At 42.2% G+C, this 25,136-nt stretch overlaps 1 protein-coding gene across 2 annotated transcripts in view; it reads left to right on the top strand.

Moving 5' to 3' along the window:
• Window positions 1-3,058: 3,058 nt before the first annotated feature.
• The window catches only part of PDGFC (platelet derived growth factor C), a 170,724-nt gene continuing 148,646 nt past the window's right edge, over window positions 3,059-25,136 (top strand). Inside the window, exons 1-2 of one of the 2 annotated variants that reach the window (XM_037058277.1) lie at window positions 3,059-3,571; window positions 4,219-4,447. In XM_037058277.1, coding sequence (XP_036914172.1) covers window positions 4,330-4,447 — 118 coding nt within the window. In that variant the 5' untranslated portion in view covers window positions 3,059-3,571; window positions 4,219-4,329. Of the gene's footprint in view, window positions 3,572-4,213; window positions 4,448-25,136 lie in introns of both variants that reach the window. The other variant, XM_037058276.1, reaches the window with a different exon arrangement.

The following is a 25,136-nucleotide window of genomic DNA, read 5'->3' as shown; positions in this document are numbered from 1 at the left end:
CCTGCCTCATTTAAATGTATGTATAAGTGTTGCTTATTCGCCATTCTGGAACTATAGTGGACGTTTAAGTAGATCAGAACTTTCTGAACTTCAGAAACACATGCTTAATTAACTGCCACACACACGCGCACACACAAACCCCTAAAATGTTCTAGGGAAAGTTTGAAAATAATTTTGTATGTATACCTGTGAGAGAGAGAGAGAGAGAGAGAATGTGTGTGTGTGTGTGTGTGTCGGGAGTGAATCAGAAGAACAGAAAACTTTTAACATCTGATTTTCTGAGAGAAAAAGACATCTTGGTGGTTGCCTTCCTGGGTGTTAAAGGACTAGCGAAGCGGGTACACTGCTTTAAATCTTGATCTACTTTAAAAAAAATTAGCAGTGACACCACCAGCCCTCCCCCAAATTATTGTTAAGAACGAAGTACATTGTACCATGCCCTTCAACAGACGTTGTAGGTAACACTCCTGAGGCGTTCAGCCAGAGTGGGCACTCCTTCCTAAGGTTTAAGAAAACATGAAAACCACAAAGAATGTTCACGATTATTTTCTCTTGGTTGGCAGAACAGATGCCTTTCCTCAAGGAAAATGCTTTACGCCAAAACAAAGCCATACTCATTAAAAATATATTGTTTACTAATTGTGCAGACTTCTGATTATACAAAATTTATTTTCAATTCCAGGAGCTCACTTTTCTAAGAAAGTTTTATAAGCCAAATAGAGCAGGAAGACAGGCAGAGGATGAAGTGTTAAGAGAAATGAACTGCCCCAAGGGCCTGGCAGTTTAAGAAACAACAGTGTGAGTGCATCGAAAGGAAATCAGGCAAGGTGGACGTGATTTTGTCTAGACGTCATGCCTGGCTTTATTTATAAGGGGATTGTCAAATCAATCTGTAGAATATGGATGAGGTATAACACAGAGATAGAATACTATTCTGGATCATCTGTAGCTTTTCAAACACAACCTTCATGCTGAAATTCCAGGGAGAATGTCAGTGACTTTCCAATAAAGAAACCTGTCAGTCAGTCAAGAGTGTTTATTTATTATCCCCCTGGGCCAGGCACTATTCCAGCCAATATAAAATGATACAAAATAAAAAGTAGTCATCATCCTTATAATCTTACAAGAACAAGTGGATTTAATCTGCAGGCACAAACACACACTCTCTGTGGGTGGTCAAGAGACTCAAGTATGTGGGCATACAACAGTCTCATTTAGAAAATTCCTGATTGAAAAATTAAACTTACAAAATTAGAAAAGCTGGGGAGTAATTAGTTTTATCATACATAAATCACGCACTGCATAAAGATATTTGGGTCAATGATGGACTGGATCTACGACAGATTATAATGGGACTGAAAAATTCCTGTCACCAGTGACATGGTAGTTGTTGTACAGTCACAGGAAAATGCAGTTATTTACATGTTTGTGGTGATACTGGCATAGACAAAACCTATTATAGTGACAATTGTATAAAAAGTATAGCACATACAATTAAGTCCGGTACCCAATACTTGATGATGATAAAAAATGACGATGTTACTGGTTTATGGAATCACAATACTACACTTTTAGCAGTATTTTAGAGTTTACTCTTTCTGCTCACAAAAGGCAAATTTACTGTAAAACATGCTATGCTATAAGGGCGGTGGCCTCATAATGCTTCTGTGTACTGCATTTCTTGGTCACATTGTTTTCTCTTGTGTTTGACTTAAGCTTGGTTGTTTTGCACAATAGCATGCTGTAGAAGCTTGTGGGTTCTACCAATAGTCTCCACCATACAGCCGAGGTGTGAGTGGATTATATCATCTAGGCTTGCGTATGTGCCCTGGATGATGTTCACACAAGGATGCCATTGCCTAATGACTCATTTCTCAGAATGTATATGGTTGTTAAGCAGCACATGACTATAGGTTAAGAGGCACTCATGAAGCATGTCTTTTACATAACAGGTCAAATTATGCTGTTAAAATTGGAAATACTCTCAGTCTCCCTCCCCAATCTACAAAACATTTTTGAACATATGTATAGGGCAAATATGGATTCACAGTGATGGTGAGGAGCTGCAAAAGTGAATGAAATAGCAAGGCTGTGTCCTCGAAACTGCAAGTTCTTTAAAGTGAAAAACCTGCCCTTATTTATTTGCCTTGATATCCTGTGCCCTGTCAAGAAAGAAGTGGTAAAAGAATAAGAATGAATAAATGGGGTAGATCAGAAAGGGCTTCAAATTGGAGCTGAGCTTAGCAGAGTTCTAAGAAGAGAAAAAAGGAGAGGTGTGGGATATCACAAGCAGAGAGGTAGATGGGTTGGTCTCAGTTGCTCTCAGTCAGGGGCCTCCTTCTTCCAAATACTGGAAGAAGGTTTGGCATCTTCAGCAAGACTGGGCAAGAGTCACCTATTGGTTTGGTCCAGTAAGAGGAGGCCCCTGACTAAGCATTCCTGGATCCTTTTTCAGGGTAGTTCTCAATACTCAGTAGATGACCTTGTAAGGTCAGGAAGGGCAACTTCATAAAAAAAAGAGACATTGGGGACTCCACCTATTTTAGCACATGTACCCTTCCTTCTAGTCCCTTCTGGAGCACCTTCCCTGGTAGGGTTGTTTGCATTGACTCACCCAGAGGTTGGGTGATATTTCTGATTTGCTGGAATTTAGTGCAGCCCAACAAGAACACAAACTTTAGGGCAGAGACTTTGTGTTTTCACCACTACACTCAGCTCCTAGAACAGTGTCTGACACTTAGGCATTCAATAAGTGCAGTATTTGTTAAATAAATGAATGTTGTTATTATTTTGGCCGTTTGTGTTCACTTTTCCTTTAGCGACCTTACTTCAGAGAGCTGGGCACTAGAGGGAAATCTTTGAATTCCAGTTTTCATTCTTCTGTTGGCGCAGAAACGCTGGCCAAGCCCTTTGGGAATGGGGATCCCCTTGGATTTAATGACAAGTCTCGGCCACAGGGGGCGGGGAAGGGGAGTTGCAGAAAGTTCTTCCTCAGTTCTCTCTGCTTTTACAGCACCCCTCACCATCCATCTTGCTCTTTATTTGGGGCTGGGGGCGTCCACTGTGGAAAGGAAGCCAGGGGCCACTGCTCTGACTGCATTCTTCTCCCGGACCCTTTGGGTCCTGTCTTTAGGAGCCCCGCAGTATCCCCAGACTGTGCCAGCACCTGTTGGACGGCCACTTGGTGGCCCTACCCAGTGGCAGAGAAGGCGATCCGGGGGTACCCCTCCCGTAGGCGGCGACCCCCGCCTTTTCCTTCGGCCGACCCCTGCTGGAGAGCGGCTCAGCCTCCCGGCTCCCCGGCGCTCACTCCTCCCGGGCTGGGCCCAAGGCCCCCTCCTCCCGACTCCGCCGGCAGGGGGAAGGTAGAGAAGGGGAGGGGACAAACCGGAGCCTTGGCCCGCCCGGCCTTCTCTCTCTGCCCCGTGCTGAGACGCGGCACCGAGCCCCGTGGTTTGCACGGAGCCCGAGGCGTGGGGGGAGAGCGCCAGGAACTACCGGAGCCCCGCCGTGACCCCGACCTGCCGCATTTCCCTGGGCTTGGAGAAGCGAGGGAAGCACCCCAAACAAGGTGAACTTTGATCGCGGAAAACTCAAGCCAGGTGCCGGGATCCGTGCTGCGGCGGTCGGGGCCGGGCTCAGGCTGCGACCGGGTCTGGGGAGCGCGCGGCCTCCCTCCGCCCGCGCCCAGGGCGGCCTCTGCCCGGCGTCCCCCCCACCCCTCCCGGCCCCGCTCCGGCTCCTCTGCCCCGGGGACCCGCCGCGGCGCGCTCGCCTGGTTTCTTCCCCCTCCCCTTCGGGGATGGGGGTGGGGCGGGGGAGAGGGGCGCCCGGAGAGCCGCATCTATTGGCAGTTTTGTGATTGATCAGAAAGAGCTCGCCGCCAACTTGGCTTCGAGGCTGTCTTCGCGCGACCCTTGAGTTTTCGCCTCTGTCCAGTCCCCCAAACTGACAGGTGCTCCCAGCAACTTGCTGGTGACTTCTTCGCGCTGCCCCGGCTCCCCCGCGTCCCCACCCCCCTCTTTCCTCCCTCGACTTCACCCCCACCCCCACCACTTCGGCACAGCTCAGGATTTGTTTAAACCTTGGGAAACTGGTTCAGGTCCAGGTTTTGCTTTGATCCTTTTCAAAAACTGGAGACACAGAAGAGGGCTCTAGGAAAAAGTTTTGGATGGGATTATGTGGAAACTACCCTGCGATTCTCTGCTGCCAGAGCAGGCTCGGAGCTTCCACCCCAGTGCAGCCTTCCCCTGGCGGTGGTGAAAGAGACTCGGGAGTCGCTGCTTCCCAAGTGCCCGCCGTGAGTGAGCTCTCGCCCCAGTCAGCCAAATGCTCCTCTTCGGGCTTCTCCTGCTGATATCTGCCCTGGCCGGCCAGAGACACACGACTCAGGCTGAGTCCAACCTGAGTAGTAAATTCCAGTTCTCCAACAACAAGGAACAGAACGGTGAGTCTTTCCCTGCACTCTCCCCCTTCTCGTGTCTCGGTGTGTGTGTGTGTGTGTGTGTGTGTGTGTGTGTGTGTTCCGTTGGCATTGTGCGTTGGTGTGTGATGTGCACCAGCCTGCGAGGGTATAAGCATTCCGTACCCATGCAAATGCGCGCTTCCTTCGTGGACAGGGGGTTTTGGAGGTTGCGTGCAGTTTGCAACTTTGGAAGCTGCCACAAAGCTCGAACAGGGCAACAGGGGTGCCACCGCAGCCCCAGCTAGAGAGGGGGACCTTCTGCGAGCGATTGTGAGGTTCAGACGCACATTGCAGGACCTCTCATTGCCAGAGTTATAAGTTCAAGAACTGCCTCTAAAAACGGATCCAAAATGAATGAGTCCTGGCATGTTTGACTTTACTCAGGTTTTTTTTTTTTTTTAAATTCGGGAGGGGGCTGTTCCAGGAAGTGTATCAGCCGCATTAATTGAAGCACTTTTAAGTGGCAAGGCATCAATCAGCAAGCAGATAGGAAATATAGAGGTCAAGAGGCCGAATGGACGCTTTTAGGGAGAATTTTTAAAAAGTATTTCCCTTGTACTTTTTTTTTAATGTGCCTTTGTGTGTACTCTGAAGTCCTTACCTTACTGGTGGTGTGTTTTTCTACGTGTTGGTGAATGACTGCTATTTTGTGTGTGCGGGAAACGACTTAATCCTGCCTAGGAAATGAGAATTACTTTCAGCTTTCAAGTGTACCTGAAATGTTTAGAAAACTCTCTGATGCAGGTTCCCTTGGGCTGGGATTGCACAGAGCTGGAGAAAGGCTCCTTTCATAAAGCCAAGGGCAGCTTCAGGGTGTGTAATTTGCTTAGCCTCTGAACCCATGTGATTTACATCATTCGATTTCTAAACGCCTTTTCCTCCTGATCTGCCATTCTGAAGTCACGTTTGAGAGTACCTTGTACATAGCAATGTTGCACTGCCCATGAAACCGCAATGGGAATGTGGGCTGTCTACAGTTAGAATATTAAACACCCAGTTTACAAGTGGTGGCTCTTAATGTTGTTTGGAGAGAGACGCGCTTGTGTTTGCTGCTTTGTGTGTCACCCACTGCAAGTGCAAGAATGCTGTCACTTCATTAGCCAGGCGAGACCAATACAAGCAGCGTACCTGGGAAATCAGAATGGTGTGCACTGTATTTTTAAGTCACAGAAACTTTTTCTTGATGTGCTGGGGTGTTTCCAAGTTTTAACTCTGAGTGTAGACTCTCTGGAGTATTCATCTTTAGGAAAGCACGGGGAGTTCTGGAGTACAAAACTAGATTAAAGAAGGCTTCCTCAGCCCTTTGAACACATCATTTGTGTCTGTCGCATGGGCAGCCATCGATGGTGTCACATTTATCAGACAATGTTAGTGTGGCTGCTTCTCGCTTCTTGCTAATATGGTGGCACACGGCACCTGCAGGCTGCTGGAGTTGCTGATCAAAGGGCAGCCAAGGGATCTCTCTCTAATCACGGGAGCTGCAGAGGACTGGAAGAAAGTGATCAAAGGAGCCACAGCACCAGCTGTACCCTGGGAGGCAACAGATCAGACCGACCTTTGTTCTTTCTCCTGTAAAATAAATGTCCAGTTCAAAATGTTGCTTCTTCCTAGACAAATGTCTCCTGGATGACAATGCCCAACATTCCTGGCTTCTGACTTCTACTTTTTTATTGTTCCTGTCCCATGTCATTTCTCCTACTGCTCGGACTTATCAAGCCCATCCTGGCATCTGTGATCTTCCTGATTCCCTTTGCTAGTGTGCCTCTCGTTGTCCTTTCCGTGCCATTATTTCTTGTTATCCACATAGCAGAATCACTCAGTAATAGGCCCCAGAGCTCTCAAGTGGTCATTGGCCACTTTATGGAGTAGGGTTACACCCTTCCGAGAGGTGAGTTCATTAAGCCAGGCCACACACATTCTGTTGCCATCAGAGGCTGGGCCATTGCCATTCCTAAGATGCACATGCTAAAAATAGCCTGGTTGTTTCCTAATCTGTGGGCAGAGGATTGAGCTATGTTTAGCTCTCAGGAGGCTGGCAGCAGAAGTAACCAGAAGTAGAGGAACTACTCACCTTGTAGTTTCTAGCCTACGGAGAAGTGGGACAGCCCAGCACTAGGGGGCAATATAGAGCTATTTTCTTGCACATGCTCAGGTTGATTTTTATCCCTCAAGGTACCAAGATTTGAGGATAACAGGTAGGTGCTAAAGAAGATCCTTTTGGAATGTGAATAAATTTGCTAGAACCTTTTCTGTTTGTGGCTTTCAAATTTTCCATTTATTTACGTGGGTATTACCCTCCTATTGAATTATGATTAATTTTTTTATTGAACTGTTGCTTTTCTCAATTTAGATTATTGTCTAATTCTGTAAGTACAAACCCACCTGAAGATGTCACATAGAAAAATGCTATCAGATCTGTTTGTCCTTGCATTAGTTTTGTAAAAGGTGCTCTACATGCTAAATATGAAATATCCACATTGATCTCTTGTGACTATAGTTCATTCCTGCTTTCAAGGACTCCTCCCCAACGATCCCTCTTTCCTGGAGCATTCCAAAGTCTCGAATGATGTTGACTCAATCAAGCCCTCAGGTCTGCTCAGTTTCAATATTAACTTGGTATCTCTAGTGGTGTTATACAACATAAATGAACAAAGACAACAGAAAGACTGGTAGATACGGAGAAGAGCTTGATGGTTGCCAGAAGGGAGGGGGATTGGGGTACTGGGTGGAAAAGGTGAGGGGATTGGCAAGTACAGACCAGCACTTACAAAATAGTCATGGAGATATAAAGTACAACATAGGAGATACAGTCAAGAATAAACTGTGTATGGCGCCAGGTGGGTAGTGGGACTACTGGGGGGAGCACTTTGTAAAGTATACGATTGTCTAACCACTATGCTGTATACCCGAAAGTAACAATAAAACAGAAAGAGACGAATGAAGTGTTATAAATGAAACTGATTGTTGTAGCCAATGTTACATATTTGGATTTAGACTGGAACGTGCGGTGGTGCTTCAAAATTACTTTTGAGGGATAAGTGTCATTTATTCTGTTATCAGTTACCTGGGTTTTGACATACTACGGTACTGAGATTCCTGCCACTTTACTGTAAAAATAGCTTTATCACGTGACATTGTAAGTTGTCTTTGTGTCATTCATTCTTAGCCTCATTTCCAATCCTGAAGTCTCATATGAAGACCAATGGTCCCCCGATTTAGCTTCAAGAAGGAGATGAAAGATAAAAACACTTGCTTATGTTGGGTTTCTGGTCTCTACTTTTTGTTACAACCGTGGGAAAAATTGCTGTTATATGTGTGCACTCATTTTAGACGAGAGTGCCTACCATGAAACCAGTAAGTCCCAGGATGGCGTTCTGAGTTGCAGCAGAAAGAATCATGTACATGAAAACCCCAAAGGCTTACTTAATCTGTTGCATTATTTGCACCATTGCAAATCATTTGCACTAATCATTTGCAAATTATTTGCACTTAATCATTTGCACTGTTGCAAATGAATACTGGTCACAAAGCTGTTGATGGAGTAGGGCCTCATCTGCCTTGAACTATTGGTGAGTGCTTTTAACTTACCTACAGACTCCACACGTGCTTCTTAGTGTTCTTATTTTCTTTAACCACTTTGAGTAAAGGATTTGGAATATCCCCCTGTTAGTTAGAATTGTCCTTATAGACATCACTTAGTATGTGTGCCCTTTTCCTTAAGGACTTCTGTGGCCTGCCTACACGCCATTTACTTTGGAGACAAATGGTCCCTTAGTTATGCCTTTCTGAGAACATGTATCTTGTGTTTATGGCTTTTCTGTCTCTTTGCTTTTTTCAGTGCCCGCTTTCTCCTTCTCCCACTGCCTTTGTTTCTGTAGCTAACAAAACCGTGCCCACTCCCCAACCCTTTTTAGGTGGCAGGTCTGTTTAGCTGAAAAACAGATGACTACAGTTCCTAGAATAGCATCCAAAAGTAAATAGGCTCTTACCGAGGACTAAAGGGACTTCCCTGTCAGTTAGTCTATAAGTTGTACTGTGTGACCTTTGTGACATTTATTTCTGTTGTTAGAAGCTTTTTATTTTTTTTTTTACAAAAAGCAACTTCCTCCTGGTTCTCTGCTGTGTTTGAGATAGTTGAGGAAGTTGAAGAAATAAAGTAGTCATTATATAATGATGACTTTTTTTTCACAATAGGTGACCAAAAAAGCCCCATTTATTTTATGGAAACTTTTTCTCTCTTACCAACTGTTTTGTTTTACATTTAATCTGATATACTTTGTATTTACCTCCAAAAGATAATCAGAAAGTACGAAGGTGTGGAAGAAGCTTCAGGGACTAGAATATGATGCATTAAATAGCCTTAAATAGACACTAGACTGCTAAACTATTTTATAGCACTTTGTCTCAGGCACCAAAGTTCTAGCTTTGTCTAGTCTTACCTCATCCTTCATGAATCTTATTTCTGTGTATCTTCTTTATATTCTCTTCCACTCCATGATTTTTCTACCTTTTCACTGCCAAAATTCTGTTTTATCTACAAACTTGCATAGTTTTTGCAGAAACAGAATTCTAATGATAATGTGATGTAGGTTAAAGAAATTATAATTGAATTAATGCGTCCATAACATCTACATTTCCCCACCCCACCCCCGGGCAAATGTTTTCAAGACTGGTAAAACTTTCTTCACAGATTTCTATTTGTATCAACCCAAATAGCGGAAGTCATAATAAAAGTCATTTTATTTACTTAGTCTAACTTTGGTGCGTCTGATTGTTTTATTTGGCAGCATTATATGGAGTCAGGCTATCTAGATATAACTCTTTATAATTTTTGTATAACTCATTTATTAAACAACTACGGTGTATTATTTTTCCGCTACTGCCTCCAACTGCTGTTTTTACAAACGTCTCTTTCCTGCCGCCTATGGACACCTCCAGTGGTTGAATTTGGGTTGATATACCTGTGGCGTGAAGGACAGGGACTTGAAGGGAAGGCATGGCCTCGTTCAAGCCTCCTCCTCGTAGCTCCTTTGGATCTGGCACCTTAATGGTATTTGAGATGAGGAAGCGGAACATGGTGCACGTGACCCCGAACAGCCCCTCTCAGCTGGTCGCTCCTGCTTCCCTGGGCAACGCCCATCAGCTGCTTTGGCATGGGTAGCACCTCCCTGTCATCTAGATTAGATGAATCTCCTTTTCAGAAAGAGCTTTTTTCCTGACCAAGCCTAGATTAGCTAGCCCTCACTCTCACACCAAGGATAGTTAACAACATAGCACTTGCCATTCTTCGATATTCTTCTTGGTGTTACTTAATTAATTAACGGTGAAGCTACCTCTACCACCACTTGCATGGAATGTGAGTTCCCTCTGACCGTGCACTGTGTCTGACTTGCGGTCTGTGGGAGCTCCAGACCCAGAACAGGCATCTGTACATTGTATGCACCCGATAAATACTTGCTGAATGATGCTGGATGTAGTGCCGTGTTAGAGTCAGACTATCGTGTTGACGAGAATGGCAGACCGTTTTGAAGATCTCTTTTTGGTCTTGGAACTTCTACATTGTTCTGCCTTTTTTTAAAAAGGATTTTATCTCTAGAGGGGAAGGGAAGGAGAGAGAAGGAGAGAAATATCAATGTATGGTTGCCTCTTGTGAGTCCCCTGCTGGGAACTGGCCTGCAACCCAGGTACGTGCCCTGACTGGGAATCGAACCACGATCCTGTGGTTCGCAGGCCGGCGCTCAATCCACTGAGCTACGCCAGCCAGGTGTTCTGCCTTTTTCGTAGGAAGATAAACTTGTTCATTTTGCTTGTGATAAGATATGTCAATCAGTACTACTTTAACATCTTATGAAATTCAGCTGACTTTTGAGCAACATGGGTTTAAGTGGCATGGTCCACTGATGCCTGGGTTTTTTTTCTTCTTTTTCTTTTTTCCCAATAAATACAATAGTCCCTTCATATCCTAGGTTTTGGCATCTGCGGATTCAATCAACCACTGATAGAAACTGTATTTTCACATTTCCAATAGAGGATTCCTAAGTGTGGATTATTGAAAATACTGTTTTTTTTTTGAATTTGCAGATGCAATGGGTCGACTGTAGTTACGTTTTAGAGGAGTTAAAATTGTGTTTGCATTTTTGACTGTAGGTAAATTGACATTTCTCTCCCCTCCACATTGTTTGAGAGTCAACTATACCATATTAGTAGGTGAGTATATACCAAGTAAATGGGCAGGTTTCCCAGAACTGGTGCGAGTTATTATCTTAAAAGTGTCATTGCTGACTGTACCTCTGTATTTTCTGGAAATGGGGTTGATATGAAATGGACTGAAGACTTTTAAGAACAGAGAATTTTGAATGGCTGACATGCCTCCAAAGTCAGTGTGCTTCCCATCTTTTGCTTATGGCCCACAGATAAGTTGCATAGGCTAGAAATCAGCAGTAAACATGGTGTGTGGGAAGTTAGGAGCAGAAGGATCCCAAAGGGCCTGTCCTCACCGTGTGTAAAGTGAGGCCTCGAAGGTTGAAGTGACTTTGTTAAGGTCACTGTTGAATACAACAGTGTTAAACTATTAATGTGATGATGTAGTTTCCTTATGTGAGAACCAATTAGACAAAAAGAATTCAGTTTGAAAATTCCAATGCTTCCTATGAAAGCATTTCTTTCTTATTTTAGGTGGTTACATGCTTTGCACATTGTGAAAGGAGGTGAGACCCCCTTGATTCTGAAACATTCTTTGCAAGGGCACTAAGGAAAACAATCTAAAAATAATCACATTAATTAAATAGAACAGATAATTGAAACAATATATATTGTAATACCTCTGTTGGGGTAGAAGTCTGACAATTTGGCAAATGACTTGAAGTACTACTTTTAGAATTTTACTATTACTTGTTAGGGCATTATTTTTAAATAGGTGTACCAGGTCCAAAGATGAATGATGTTTATTTTAAAAGTTTGGCTTATTGATGATGATAAAGAAGATGGTTGACGTTGGAACATATAGTTCTACAAGGCAGAGTTTTTTAAAAATATAATTTTGGACATTTGATTTAGTAGGATGTCTTGATGATGAAAATACCACAACATTGAGTAAGAAAGCAGGGCTCAGAAAGTCTGTTATTCTTTTAAATGAATTTAATGAGTGACCTTAATTTGTATTTACTCTATATTATATAGAATAATCTATACAGAGATTCAGATTTCTCTTTGAAGCCAAAAGCATCAGGAAAGAAATTCATAGCTATGCACTTGAATAGATTGCCTAAAATAGGATTAATTTAGGTTTTTAAATTTTTTTGTTTGTGGCTCTTAAACTTGAGGGCAAAGGAGCTAAAAATTATGAAGGGGGTTAATCTAATTACAGTTATTATTAAAGCCAATTTATTGAGAGTGCTATGTCTTGGTGGCAGTAGCTCATTTTGTCTTTGACTTGGTGAGTGTACATTTTAAGTTGAGCATAGCCAATCTGACCAGTTATCTGACTTCACATGAGACCTCCTGTGCCATTTTCCAGCAGTTATTTCCAGTTCCCTGGTGACTGACCAGCTTCCTCCCTGAACATTTGCCTGGTTTCTAAACCATCTTTGCCAGGATGGCTTCGGTAATCTTGCTTTCTTGGTGTTTGGCTTAAATGTGTTTTATTTTGAAAATATGATTTTTTTCTTGTATTTGATTTTTGTCCCCTGCTGAATTGTGGCTGAGCCATTTCTCAATCAAATAAGGTATATTGGGTTGATGCTGGGTTTTGCAAAGCAGACTCTGGTTTCTTGAGGGAAACCAACATCCCAAGCAGCACAAGGCACTTTAATGGTAGACAAGAATGCAAATTTGTGTTGCTGTTATGGTGGAAGTTGGGTTTTTGTGGTGTAGTGAGGAAAAGAGTTTCTTGAGACCTGCATGGTAGGATGGGGTTTTGTGATGAACTTCATTAATGATGCAAAATTAAGGGGGTTCTCCTCCTGCTTTTCCAATGTCCCATCTCCATCTTTCCTGCCACTGAAAAGGTCCAATTTTGTCTCCATTAAGGCCAGTATAAAGGCCATGGCCCAGAGTTTTCGTTCTATATTAAAGTTTAGTCCCGCTCTGCACCAGCCCAGTGTATCACGTTCTGGTCTGTAGTCGGGTTACTCAGGCTCCCTCCTGGAGCCTGTGTGTGGACTACACAGGGCCATTGGCCATGCGGCTGCTAAGGCCCCATGGCTCTGGAGAGAAGACATACGAGTGCCTGGGGTGAGCAGGTTCCAGAGAGAGGGAGAGAGAGGAAGAGAGAGGAAGAGAGAGGGAGAGATGGAGAGATTCTCTGTTCCCCAGAGGTTATAACCAGAAGCTTGGTTTGGGGATGAACCAGGTACTTTTTTGAAAGAACCAGTCCACTTCCCAAGCTTTCACAGGCTTTGGATGGGTATATACCCCGTAGTTAGACTGAAGTCCCACTGCACTCCCGAACAATCCAGTACTGGAGTGGGGAAGGGAGGAGTGTGAATCCCCTTGGCAAGGTCATACTGCCATCCCCTACAGCGTGAAACCACGGCTTCCTGATGGAGCAAGCAGGCGTATGCTCCCCAATACATTAAGCTCAATGTCTAATCCCTTTGCTCCCCTTTTCTTATTAATAATTAGTTAAATACTGACAATAACAGTAACAGCTCCCGGGAAGGACACCAAAAAGGTGAGATTTGGATGCATTCTTTGGGGGGAGTTGAATGGGTGTAAAGAGCTCCTAGTGAGTCTCTGGCTTTATAATGCTTAAAATAATAACTCTCCAGGAGTACTTGCTAGGCGCCGCATCGTGCTCAATGTTTGCAGACAGTATACAGTTATCTTTATAACCTCCCCATGAGTTATTAGGAGAAATAGCAAGGCTTCACTGGCTCAGGAGCTTAGCCAAGGTCTCACAGCTGGTAAACGTTTGGACTTAGGTCTGACTCCAAGCCAGCACTCGGAGCCACGTGCCTCCTCCTTCGTGAGTTAAATGGTCTAATGTTTTATTAGAACGTTGTTTTTTATTCAGCAAATATTTATGAGCATCTGCTCTTGGCTAAGCTCTGCCCTAGGTGCCGGGGCCACGAAGAAAGAGATTCAGTCCCTGCCCTTGAGACATTCTGTCCGAGAGGGATGGCAGAGGCTGTTTTTTTTGTTTTTGTTTTTTTTTTTTAAATCTCATGGTCTGTTAGTTCTGCACTCCAAGGGCTATGGGAACACAGTTGCTTTAGTTCAATTCAGAAATTCTCTACTGGGTGACTACATGGTCGATTCTACTGGGAAAGAAAAGTGCAAGGAGTAAAGTTCCCACAGAGGAGGTGGCTTATTTTGAAGTGGGTCTGAGAGGGGAAAGAGCAAAGCATCTGGGGCAGAAGGAGCAGCCTGCAAAAGAACAGAGGCGTGCAAAGGCCTGTCGTGTGAGAGCCTGGAGGAGTCCAATGCTGAGGATGAGCAGAGGCAGGAAGAAAGTGTCTCGGGTGTCTGTATTCAAAGACTCTGATGCCCTTGGTAGGGCCTGCTTCCTGCAGAACTTGTTGTTAACACACAGAGGAAAAGAAAAGGGCGCCTTCATGCTTCAGTTTTGGTTACAACCCTCCATTTTCAGTTATTTTCTAAGGAGGCCTGTATAGAAGCAGAGTTCTGCTTTGGTGGGTGTAGTTAACTACTATTGTTGGAATTTTCTCCCAGTCATTAACCATGTTTGGAAGCTCTGAACCGGTGAGAAAGGCAGGCCGCTCGGCCTCAGTTACACTCACGTAAGCTAAGCCTGTGTCCACACTCCTCTCTATTGCCTTCTTTATGTAAACAAGGAGCTATTTTCACACTTCATTCACAAAATGGATGGCAGGTGGAATGAGCCTGGCAGAGGGGTCAGGAGATTTTGATAAAAGGGAGGCAGGCTGCTTGCTGTGCACCGAATGAGTGTAATGGAGCTATTCCATTGCAAGGGATAAAGAGCCTTCATACTTTGAAGGGAAAGAACTTAAAGTTATGTGGAAAATTGATTCCCTTTCATTGAGCAACTGCATCATTTCTCCAGTGAGGTTCATGCTGGTTCCTTGTATACGAGGCTAGAAATATCTTGCAGTATCTAAGGATCGGAAATGAATGGATTCTCTTGGCAGACGTGCTATCTAGATGTCCTGCCATTTTTTTTTTGAAGCTGTGCTCGTTGCCTTCTAGGAAATCCTTGTTCCTGAGTGGATACTATTTTGAGCTTTTCATTATTTGCAAGATGAAGCTATACTTCTGTACTTAAATATGCCCAGCTGGCCAGTGCACCTGCTTTTGAGGGACTACAGAGATCAGAAACCCCGAACAACAGGAGTCGGACTTCTGTGGTACTTATCTCTTGTACTTTCTCGTAGCTATTTTTTGTTGGGAGCTTATAAGGACATCTGTCTTTTAAAGAGCCATATTATTTATCTCCCCCCAACACACACTCAGGAATAAATCACAGCTTGTTTCCCCTACTACCACAGACATTCACAGTCCGAGATGATTAGAAATGCAAATTGGGAATCATTAGAGCATTATAATTTTTTTTTTATGGCAGAGGGCAATGTTTAAAATCAATGTGCTAAGAAGGAACATTTGCTTGAAATGGGGTTAAGTTGTGAACAAACAGGAAGAAAGCAATATTCCATTGCATGCTAGAAATTTCTAATCGGGTTTGGAGAAAGGGACACCTGCTGGGTTCATTTCGGCTTTATCATACTTTCAACCCAAGATATGATGGCAGCTGGGGTGCCAACTGTTTAAGGACATAGGATGTAACTTCTCGAGTTTTCAAACTGGTTTATGGAAATATATTAAGGACTCCATCTTACTAGAGTGTGTCATTCAAAGGACAAATATGTGAACACTATAAAAACAATAAAAACATTGGCTGTTGCTCATATCAAACACATAGATCCTCACCTCCAGAGCCAGAGATGGGGTGTAGGAGAGGCAGATTTCTTCCGCTGGAAATGTGTTTGTGGTATAGGTAATAAAAGGCATTGGGGGATGCTTCCTATTAAATAAGTATGTGTGTTGTTACTGGCTTTACTTTTATTTATAGAGAAAAATACACTCTATTTTTGGAGGCCTACGTGAAAATAAATTGCCTCTGTATACAAGAGACTAGACTTCATAGCACACTGGTGCTTTTATAGTTTCGCATGTAGTTTTATATGTTATAGATACACAGTGTGTATGGGCTCCACCATATCTTTACTTTGTATCACAAAACTGTCTGACTATTGCTAGAAAAATCAACAATCTATAAATAGCAGGTGGTTCCTAGGTCAAAACTGGCCAAGATATTGGGTGTTGAGGGAGTCTAGGTACCCGAGAAATGCTAACCCTTGAAGAAGTGGTTGTAATCTTAGTTTTCTTGAGAATATTAATAGGCTTGAGGTTTATAGGCATGAGTGAGAATGTAAAATTAGAAATTAAATATTCCGTAGGCCTATTTTAAACTGCTTTTTCTTCATGGTAGAAAAATTTATCTTTAATCTGTACCGATAACTTTTAATAGGCATCAGTTGGGCACCCCATTAAACTAACTGCTTTAAAATGCTTTCCTTTTAGAACTAACATTTACATCCTAGGAAATCAATTAGGGTGTCTGGATTTCACATTTCCTTCAATCTTTGCTTGCAGTCATTTCTGAACGGTCAACCTACCATAACAAAACACTCAGAGGTGTAAATCTTCTGGAAGAAGTGCAAATGCCACACTTTTACTTGGAAAAAAATGGGAAAAAAACAGGTCTTATTTAATACATTTGCCGAATGTTTAAAACTGCATACACCACAGGAAATATTTTTGGTGTGTGGGAACGTGTGGTGTGTCCAAACTACAAACATTGTTTTGAAAATTTCCCCGGCAGTGGTGAATTATATGAGACCATGTCCATGTAAGGGGAGCTTGTTTCACGGGCTTGTGGTTCTGGGGCTCGTTCAAACACTCTTAAACAAAATAAAGGGAATGGATGTAATAACTTCTTTATAGAAAGGCCATAAAAAGGTACAGGGCCATGTAAACAAATTGGGTCATTTACTAGACGTTCAAGCGATAGATTTGCAGTCCAAATTCAGGGGCGTGTATTACGTTTTTTAGGATGGGGATCATGTTCTATCTTGACAGTGAAGTGACTAGCTTATTTTTTTGCTGGTTTGTTTTTCGTTACTGCAAGAGAGCCCATTATTGCTATTTCACACTGCAGTTTGAATGCCCACTTAAAATGTTGAGGATTTCCATTTCTCTTTGTTCAGCGTGGGGCAGTGGTTAGAAACTCATGTGTGAAGAGTTGGATTGTCCTGCCTTTTGGTAGCACTGGGTTTTCTTCGAGGGACGTAAAATGATTGAAATTGAAATTTCCCTTCTGGGTTCAGACATGTCTAAACTAATTGTAAAATAGTTGTTTTGGCTTACAAGAGTAGGCTCATAACTACAACTGTGTAAAGTAGAAATCCAGCAAGAGTTATAATTTACAGTCACCAACTCTGCCAGTCTTATAATAAAAACACTATTATAACCAATCTATTGTGACATTCATTTGCTTTACTTGGGACACAGGAAAAAAGTCCTGTTCCAGGTTGTCTTGCAGTAGAAAGCTGTTCCGTTGCATTACGATGTTGGTTTGCCTCCTCCGACATTGGTTCGAGGGTGTATCCGGATGTCCGGATAAAGGGGAGGAGGGTGGGTGGGACTGCAAGAATGTGTGGCACTGAGCATTGGGGGCGAGGACTAGTGGCAGTGGGAGCCAAAAACTAAATTTGGAAATTGAAGTGAGGAAAGAAAGCTAAATAATTTCTATGTTGATATCACAACATTTATTCATTCTGTAATTTCTCTCAATCACGGCTGGCTCACTCAGCCTTAAAGGAAGTGGATTGTGTAAAAAAAACTCAGCAAAAATCAATGAGCCTTTCTAAGTTTTAAAGACTGATGGCATCATACCATACTGGCAACTTTCAAGTGTTACTGCTGGAAGTTTGGCAGTGGAAATAACTGCTCCAGCTCCGTAGGCCTACAAAACAACGGACAATGGTGGATATTATAGTTTCTGTGTAATGTGTGACTTGCTATTTCCTTCTTTTCCCTTTAATGAGCAACTTCAGGCTAGATGGCCTTCGGTCTGTGAAAAACCTAAGATCCGCCTTTAAATTGGATTCTCTGTGATCTTGAAAACAACAATTCACATCTTTCTGCTTTGTTACCCATTCGCCTCTTTTTATATGGCCCAGAGTTCTGCATAGTCGTATACTGTCTAATAAAAAAAAAAACTCTGAAAACTGAGGTGTATACTACGAAGTGATACAAGTACCTGCCTGGAACCATGAGGCATTGCGGAAAACAGGAAGTCAATTTGGACTTAGTTGCTCCTTTTGAGTTATTTATTTTGAAAAAGGCACATAAGACATGAAGCTAGCTATAATACACAATAAAATGCATTGTTTGGTGGGAATTTAAAGAAAGACGAGATTATTTATAGCAGAGCTATTCAGAAGGGCTTAGAAAAGTTGTTAGAGGAGAGGGGGCCCGGAGAGGTGAGCAACAGGTGTGTCCACTCAGAATCAAGGGTAGGGTGGGGTAGACTTTAGGAGATGGGAACTGGTGAGCAGATCCGTGGAATAGAAAGTATGAAAAAATTGATGCAGTGTAATGTGTCGTTTGTCTTGACTGAGACCTCATAAACGGAATCAGTGGATGTGTCATGAGAAAAGGAGCCACGAAAGGAAGAACACTGATGTATTCATTAGGTGTGGATGATTGCCTGAATGATTCTTCAGACTTTGGCGTGGACTCCAGTTTGGCCTTCCTACCCAGTTATTCAGGCTACAAATTATGGCTTCAGTTTGATTCCTCATGGTGTATAGCAGATAGAGACAGAATGAAGACTGATAAAAAGCAAAGAGTAAAGTGAGAAGGAATAAGATATCCCATTTGTGAGCACAGAACCATGAAGAGGAAGTAGTGAAGGAAAGGAAGAAAAAAAGAGAGGGAAAAAAGGAAAAGAAGAAATGCAGAAGAGAGGGGGGAGGGAGAGGGTGAGAGGGAGAGATAAAGAGAGAGGGAGAGAGAGAGAAGCAAAGAAGCCCTAAGATAGGCGGAGGCTGCCGAGGAAGGAAAGGGAGAAAAGTCAAGGAAAGTGACTCACCGGATAAAATACAGCACATCAAGGAAAATGAGGATCAATGAATGAACAGCCTATGAATGATCAAATGAATGATCAATGAATGAATATGCTATTTCAATGGTGACAGAAAATAAAACAAAGCCCTTTGGTGCAATGAAGGGTAGAAATGGGAGGAAGCATGCCTCTGGAGTAAAGTGAAGAAGTTAGACATAGTGTTTAAGACTTTGTGAAAGTTTTAGTGATCAAGGGAAGGAGATTTTGAGGTGGTTCCAGAATGGAGTTAAAAAAAAAGAAGAAACATGGCTGTGTTTCTTTGTTTACTTGTTCGGGCAGCATGGGGGAGATATCCAGGGGAGAACAGAAGGGTAGATATGTAACACGAGCTAAGAGTCATGGTCTGGAGAGTTCTGGACAGTTGCTGATGGAATACAGGAGAATGACGGCAGAGCAGGAAGCAGCATATCCAGTTATTGCAATAAGAACGGAGCATGCTTGGTAGAGAAATGGGAATTCAGTTTTGGAGGAACTGAGCCAGGAGACAAATTTTAACCCCATGCAAGAGTGAGAGAAGATGCAGGTGAAAATTTTAGTGATGGTTCCCTTGCAATGGAGTTGGATGTTTTGGCTCAGCCTAGTTAAAGTAGACGTATAAACAATATTAGAGAAAAGATAACGAAACTAGATGTCTTTGTTTGGTCGGTCCATGTGGAGGGATAACAAGATGACAAGTTTGGGATATGGAGGATAGGGGGGAGTTGGCAGGTAAACAAGAGTCCCAGACGCAGTGGCATGAGCTGGAACCATGTAGCAGTAAAAAGGAGCGATGGGGAAGGGAGTGCTATGTGGAAAATGTATGGTAAAAAGACACATTGAAACAAGAAGTAGCAAGAGCTTTTAACCTTTGCAGAAGCTGCAGGGATTTTAAAAAGAGCTCTGGAAGGCCTTGGCCAGGTGTTTCAGTTGGTAAGAGCATCATCCCAATACACCAAAGTTGTGGGTTCAGTCCCTGGTCAGGGCACATATAATAAGCAACCAATGAATGCCTAAGTGTGTGGAACAACAACTTGATGGTTTTCTCTTTCTCTCTCTCTCAAAAAAATCAATAAAAAACCCCATGAAGATCCAAATTAAATGGCTACTTTAATGTCCCTTACTTTATTTTTCTGGTGCTGATGCCCTTAAAGGTGTGCCCTCAGAAATCATAAAAGATAGGGGAAAACCAGTGCAAGCCTCTGGGTTCTCTGCTATGGAACCCTAGTGTCTGATACAAGTACCACACAGAATTTGTTTTGTTGTTTGTGTGTTTTTGTTGTAGTTTGTTTTGTTGTTTTTAGCATCCATTAAAGCCATACAAATTTGTTGGAAATAGGTGCAGGTTATATAATTGTTTGCTCAAGAAGAGAATACACTTTATTAGGCATTTCCCACATTTTCCAAAGAAGGCCATGTTCTGTGTATGTTTACAGAGTAGGGATTTTGTGTGCTGCCATCATGGGCAATGCTTCTTTGTGTTCCTGTAATCATTGGTGACATGTACATGGGACTGGTGTGATGACTAACCATGACACTTGAGTCTTGGTCAAAATAGAGCTTTACTTTCCTTGCCCCTGAGTTTTACTGAGCAGGAGGGAAATCTTCCCATATCCTAGGATGAATATTTTTGTAAGACATAGGTTTTCAGCTCCCTCACAAGGTACAGAATTCTTAGAGCGACTTGAAACATAAACACCCCTATGATTTAGAAACGATTGCATAGTCCTTTGCAATAATGAAAACACCCAATGTGACAGCCTGGGATCTCTTCACTCCCTACCTGGGCCTGCTTCTGCGTGGCAGCCTGTCTGGAAGAGGAGGTGAGGTGGAGGGGGCTGGAAGGATCCTTGACTTGTCCGAGGGATTCAGCGTGGAGCAGCCTCTTACTGCCTGTCGCTTTGGTGTCCCCATAACTGTCTTGTTTGTACCTCGGTTCCATTCTGACATCTGATCACGCGTAGGTTTAGAGGACTCCCTATTTCTCCTAGTCAGGCTTGCTTTCAGATCTCCGAGTCTCAACATGCAACTTAAAACTAATAGTTTTTGCCCAATGTAAATATAATTATTTTACAACATTTCTATTTATTTATTTTATAGTATTTATTTATTTTTTTAATGGGAGAGGAAGGGAGAGGGAAAGAGAGGGAGAGAAACATAGATGTGAGAGGGGAACATCACCCAGTTGCCTCTCGTGTGTGCCCCAACCGGGGACTGAACCAACAACCCAGGCATGTGCCCTGCCCAGGAATTGGGCCTGCAGCCTTTCACTGTGAGGACATCCAACCCTCTGAGCCATGCTCGCTGGTCAGGGCCCTTTACAAAAATTTTAAAATATGTAGTCAAAAGATTAAACAAGCACAGAATTATTGGCAAACTAAGAATTAAATATTATATTTCTATTTTAAGTTGCTATATTTTTATTTGTCATTTCTGCATTCTCACTGTCATTACCCTACACCAGGTGCTGCTGGGCACCTAAACTGTGGCACAAGTGTCCTTATTCTTTTTCCTACTTCGGGCTTCCTTCATGCCCTCCCACCCCCAATTGATCAAATATAGGAGGTAGATGCCAGACAGTCTTCCTAAAGTATTGTTATGCCTGTGTTTACTTCCTTCAAACTTAGATACGTGCTTTTCAGACTTCAATCTTCATACGGGTCCCTTGGGGACCTTCTTGAAATGCAGATTCAGATTGTGTAGGCCATTGGTGGTGCCAGAGAATCTACATTTGCCCAAGCTCCCAGGTCCTGCCCGTACCACTGCATTGAGCACCACACTTGGAGTCAAGAGAGGCTGCTCTGGTTTTCTCAAGGTCTGCTGTGGTCTCACCCTAGTCTTTCTGATGAAAAGATTGCACAAAGCCAATCTCTGTTCACCATAGAGATGAGTCCACACTTCTGCTCTTGCATCTCTTCTAACCAGGAAGTCACTTCAAGCCGGTAAAGTGCTTTGTGTCCTATGTATTTTGTCACAACCTGAAAACCGATGAACAAGATGCAATTCTTAGGAGTACTCCTCGTGGGCAATCCATATGGCTTGGCCTACACTAGAAATGCATTCAAGAGGAATAAAGGAACCCAAATTTTCCATTTCCCGGTCATGACAGGCTTCATGACGCCATGATTTAAGTTGGGTCTTGAAGGATAAAGAGGATTCACGAGAAAAGAAAGAGAGCTCTAAGCAGAGGGCAGAGACTTGTGAGAGAGCACAAAGTCTATTGAAAAAAATCAGCTCTGTTTGGTGGGAAATAAAATGGAAACATATGAGTTAATTGTGAAGGACTCTGTCTGACATACCAGAGTGTGTTTAGACATTTTCTGTTGGTCCTAGGGAGAAGATCGTGTGTCTTCTGCACTGGTTTCCTAATGGAAGAACCTGGTGGTCAGGGTAATTTCCTCTTTTTTCATATTTGTATGCCTATAATAGATCAGTAATTATCCATTGAATGATCCAGTTTGGATTTCTTTTCTTGCTCTTTGCTTTCCAAAAAAAAAGGTACACGAGGATGATTATAAAGGACTGAGAAGCTCGAGGCAGGAATGCCGGTTTAAAGGCACTTGCAGTGGTTCACATGCCAGATGACAAATAAAGGGACCAGGTGCTGCCTGTGGAGAGAAAGGGAGGGTGACCATCATCTCCCCTTTACTCTTTGCAAAGTCACAGATCGTGTTTGAGGCCCAACCCAACAGGTGCCCCCTCCATAAACTCTTTCTGTTTCCCACAGTCTGGGATGTCTACCTTGTCTAAAGTCCCAGAACAGTGCAGAATTTAGCGCTTTCTACCTTAAAGTCTAATGCTATGGGTCTTACCCCCATACTTTTTCAGTGCCGGACAGTAAAAGGTGGATTAATCTTTAGCTTCGTGTCCCAAGGGATAGAGGATCATTTAAGCGAAGTGAAAACAGCCCACTTAGACCTAATGTGGCCAGTTCTGTTGTAGTGTTGGCATTTGTCCTCGGAGGTCATCGTCAATTGGCCGAAGAAGTCATATGCCTTATTTCACAACCCAGGGAGGCAGCTAATGTCTGGCCTCATTTTGAGGAACTAAGAAAGCACACACTGGAGGGCCTCTTCATCTTTCTGCTTAGACTGAGTAAAATGAGTGTACAAAGGAACTTATTGGCAAAATTATAATGATGACTGCTTAGAATGCTATTTCCTCACCAACAAAAAGAAACCTATCCTTTCCAGGAAAATCATTTTTAAACAGGGAACTTTGTGATAACCTTTATTGCAGTCAATGTATTATAAGAAGAGAACGGCTATCAAAATCTATTTTCAATTTTTAGATTATTTCCTCCTTTTTTCCTTTCTAGTGAACATAAAATATATTCGTATTTTAGTTTGTTTTTCTTTTTTTTTTTGCTTTGGGGTTTTAAGATTGGCCACAGTGAACTTATCCCATGGAAGGCAAACATTTTGAAAAAGTCATTATTTCAAAAATCACTCAAGGAATGTATTTTTTCTTGGAAATAAAGTAGATTTTCTCAGCCCTGGTCATATGAAATTATGGGCAAGTAGTCCCTAGCCTGGCATGTGCACAAAACAGAAGCAGGCTCTGGAGAGAGAGAGAGTTCAAAATCCATGGCAGTAAGCACATGTTCAGTATGCCAATATTTTTGGTGTCACAACCAAATGAAAACCATACCCTCTGCTATTTACACAAGTACAATACCCAGACTACCCCAGTTTATGCCTGTGTTTCTCAGTAGATTGAAGACAATACTAGTGTTTAGGACTCTTAGAGACCAGCCTATTTATTTTCGTGTTCATTTTATTGCATTCTATGAAGGAGTGTGGATTGTCTTCACATTTTGAAGTCAGTCAGAATTAGAAGGCGTGGTATTTAGCGCGAGCAAAGACTGACTTGGGGATTCCGTCAGTTCATCCTGGACTCTTAGTGCCTGTGCTGGGGTCCGTTAAAGGTACTGGCTTTTGAGAGTAAGTGAGACTGCTTCTTAGATAGATGGGTGATTCTCAGTCTTTCATATCTGGTGTTTTACTCATGCTATGAGAGAACCTGTTCTGAAAAAAATAGACACACTCACTTTGGATAAAAAAGACACATTACTTGTCTTTTTGTGGCAACCTTCAAAGTTGATAAATTACAAAAAAGTTTCAGAAGCATTGTTAGAAGTACATCTCATTTCCCTACATTTACAAGACAAAGACATTTAGTAATTTAAAATATAATAAATACTACTACTAAGAACTTGTGTAGCAATGTAAGGGACAAAGATAATACAAGAACTACAGAGGTATCATTGGAAATAGATTTTGGAGAGAATAGCATGTCTCCTTTGCTTGTGGATATGACATCTGAGTTGGGAATGCTTTTTTAATGACCCTTTTGAGAGCCCTAATTCTCCCGGACTCCTTCAGTTCCTACATTAGCTGAGATTCTGTCATCTGAAAACCAACCTGCACTGGAACAGGATGGATCCACCTCTTTAACAGATTGGCCATTTGGCTCTGTCAGAGGTAGTCTTTGAACTTAGTATCAACTGAAAAGGTTTCACAATTGGTGATGTAATTTTTCGTGCATCAAGGAGAAGGTTTTCTCATGTGTAGGATAAAAGACAAAAATTGAGAATAACTCCCATGTGAGCCAATCAAGCTCAATGATGTAAATCTTTCTTTTACGGTGGGATAGAATCTGAGGTATTCAAGAAGTTATTTTATTTTATTAGTTCAGTAATTTAAACATTGTGCTTAGCCTCTTTTTTTGGTACTCCAAACATTTGTTATTAAGGTTTCCTTTGGTGCGTCCTTAAAAAGACAGCCTTCAGCATGTTTTCCTTATAAAACCTGGTCTTAAACATAGACACAACAAAAAACAAACTTTTTCATTTTTTCACACTAATTATTCACTTGTTTTAGACCTAAGAACGTAAACATGATTACCAGTTTGTTTGTTTTTTACCTTCCTTTGTCTTATTTTGGTGCCGAGGAAGAAAACAAATCTGCCAGTTACCCTGGGTGTTTAAATCCTGTGCTGATCAATACAAATGCCAAGGAAATCACCTTGGTCGTACAGGAGAAGGTTGAGGAAGATCACCGGCTTTTGCTGTTCATTAGCAGGTCAGGTTCCTGGGTGTTTAGTGTTCAATGATCTCGTCAGCCATGTCTTAAGCATTAATGGATAACGATGTTTCAGGACTGCCAATGATGTTAATGAATAAGCAACAATACATGTCTATTTAAATGTTCTTGAAGATTTCTATTTGAGTTTCTATATAGTAATAAATATTGGTATCTACCACAGTGACATTTGACAAATAAGTATTACATTCCCTAAGGGACTTGTCAGTAAACTACATATCTGTTTGTGATAACTAATTTATAATTTAGCCTATATTTATCATTATTTTTCACTTAAAACTCTTTATTACTGACTATTTCATGACTCTTCTTATATTTTATTGGAAATGCCATATTTATTTCAGTGTATAGAGGATGTTGATAAAATCAGGTATTTAGTAAATGCTCTAGAAAAAAGTTTTGCTTATTTGAAATACCCAGTATT

Source organism: Sturnira hondurensis, unplaced genomic scaffold (genome assembly GCF_014824575.4).
Source record: "Sturnira hondurensis isolate 20B ecotype Veracruz unplaced genomic scaffold, ASM1482457v3 Scaffold0010128, whole genome shotgun sequence".
Classification (NCBI taxonomy): domain Eukaryota; kingdom Metazoa; phylum Chordata; class Mammalia; order Chiroptera; family Phyllostomidae; genus Sturnira; species Sturnira hondurensis.
The sequence above is the reverse complement of the archived record's forward strand: the minus strand, read 5'-3'. Positions and strand labels throughout refer to the sequence as shown.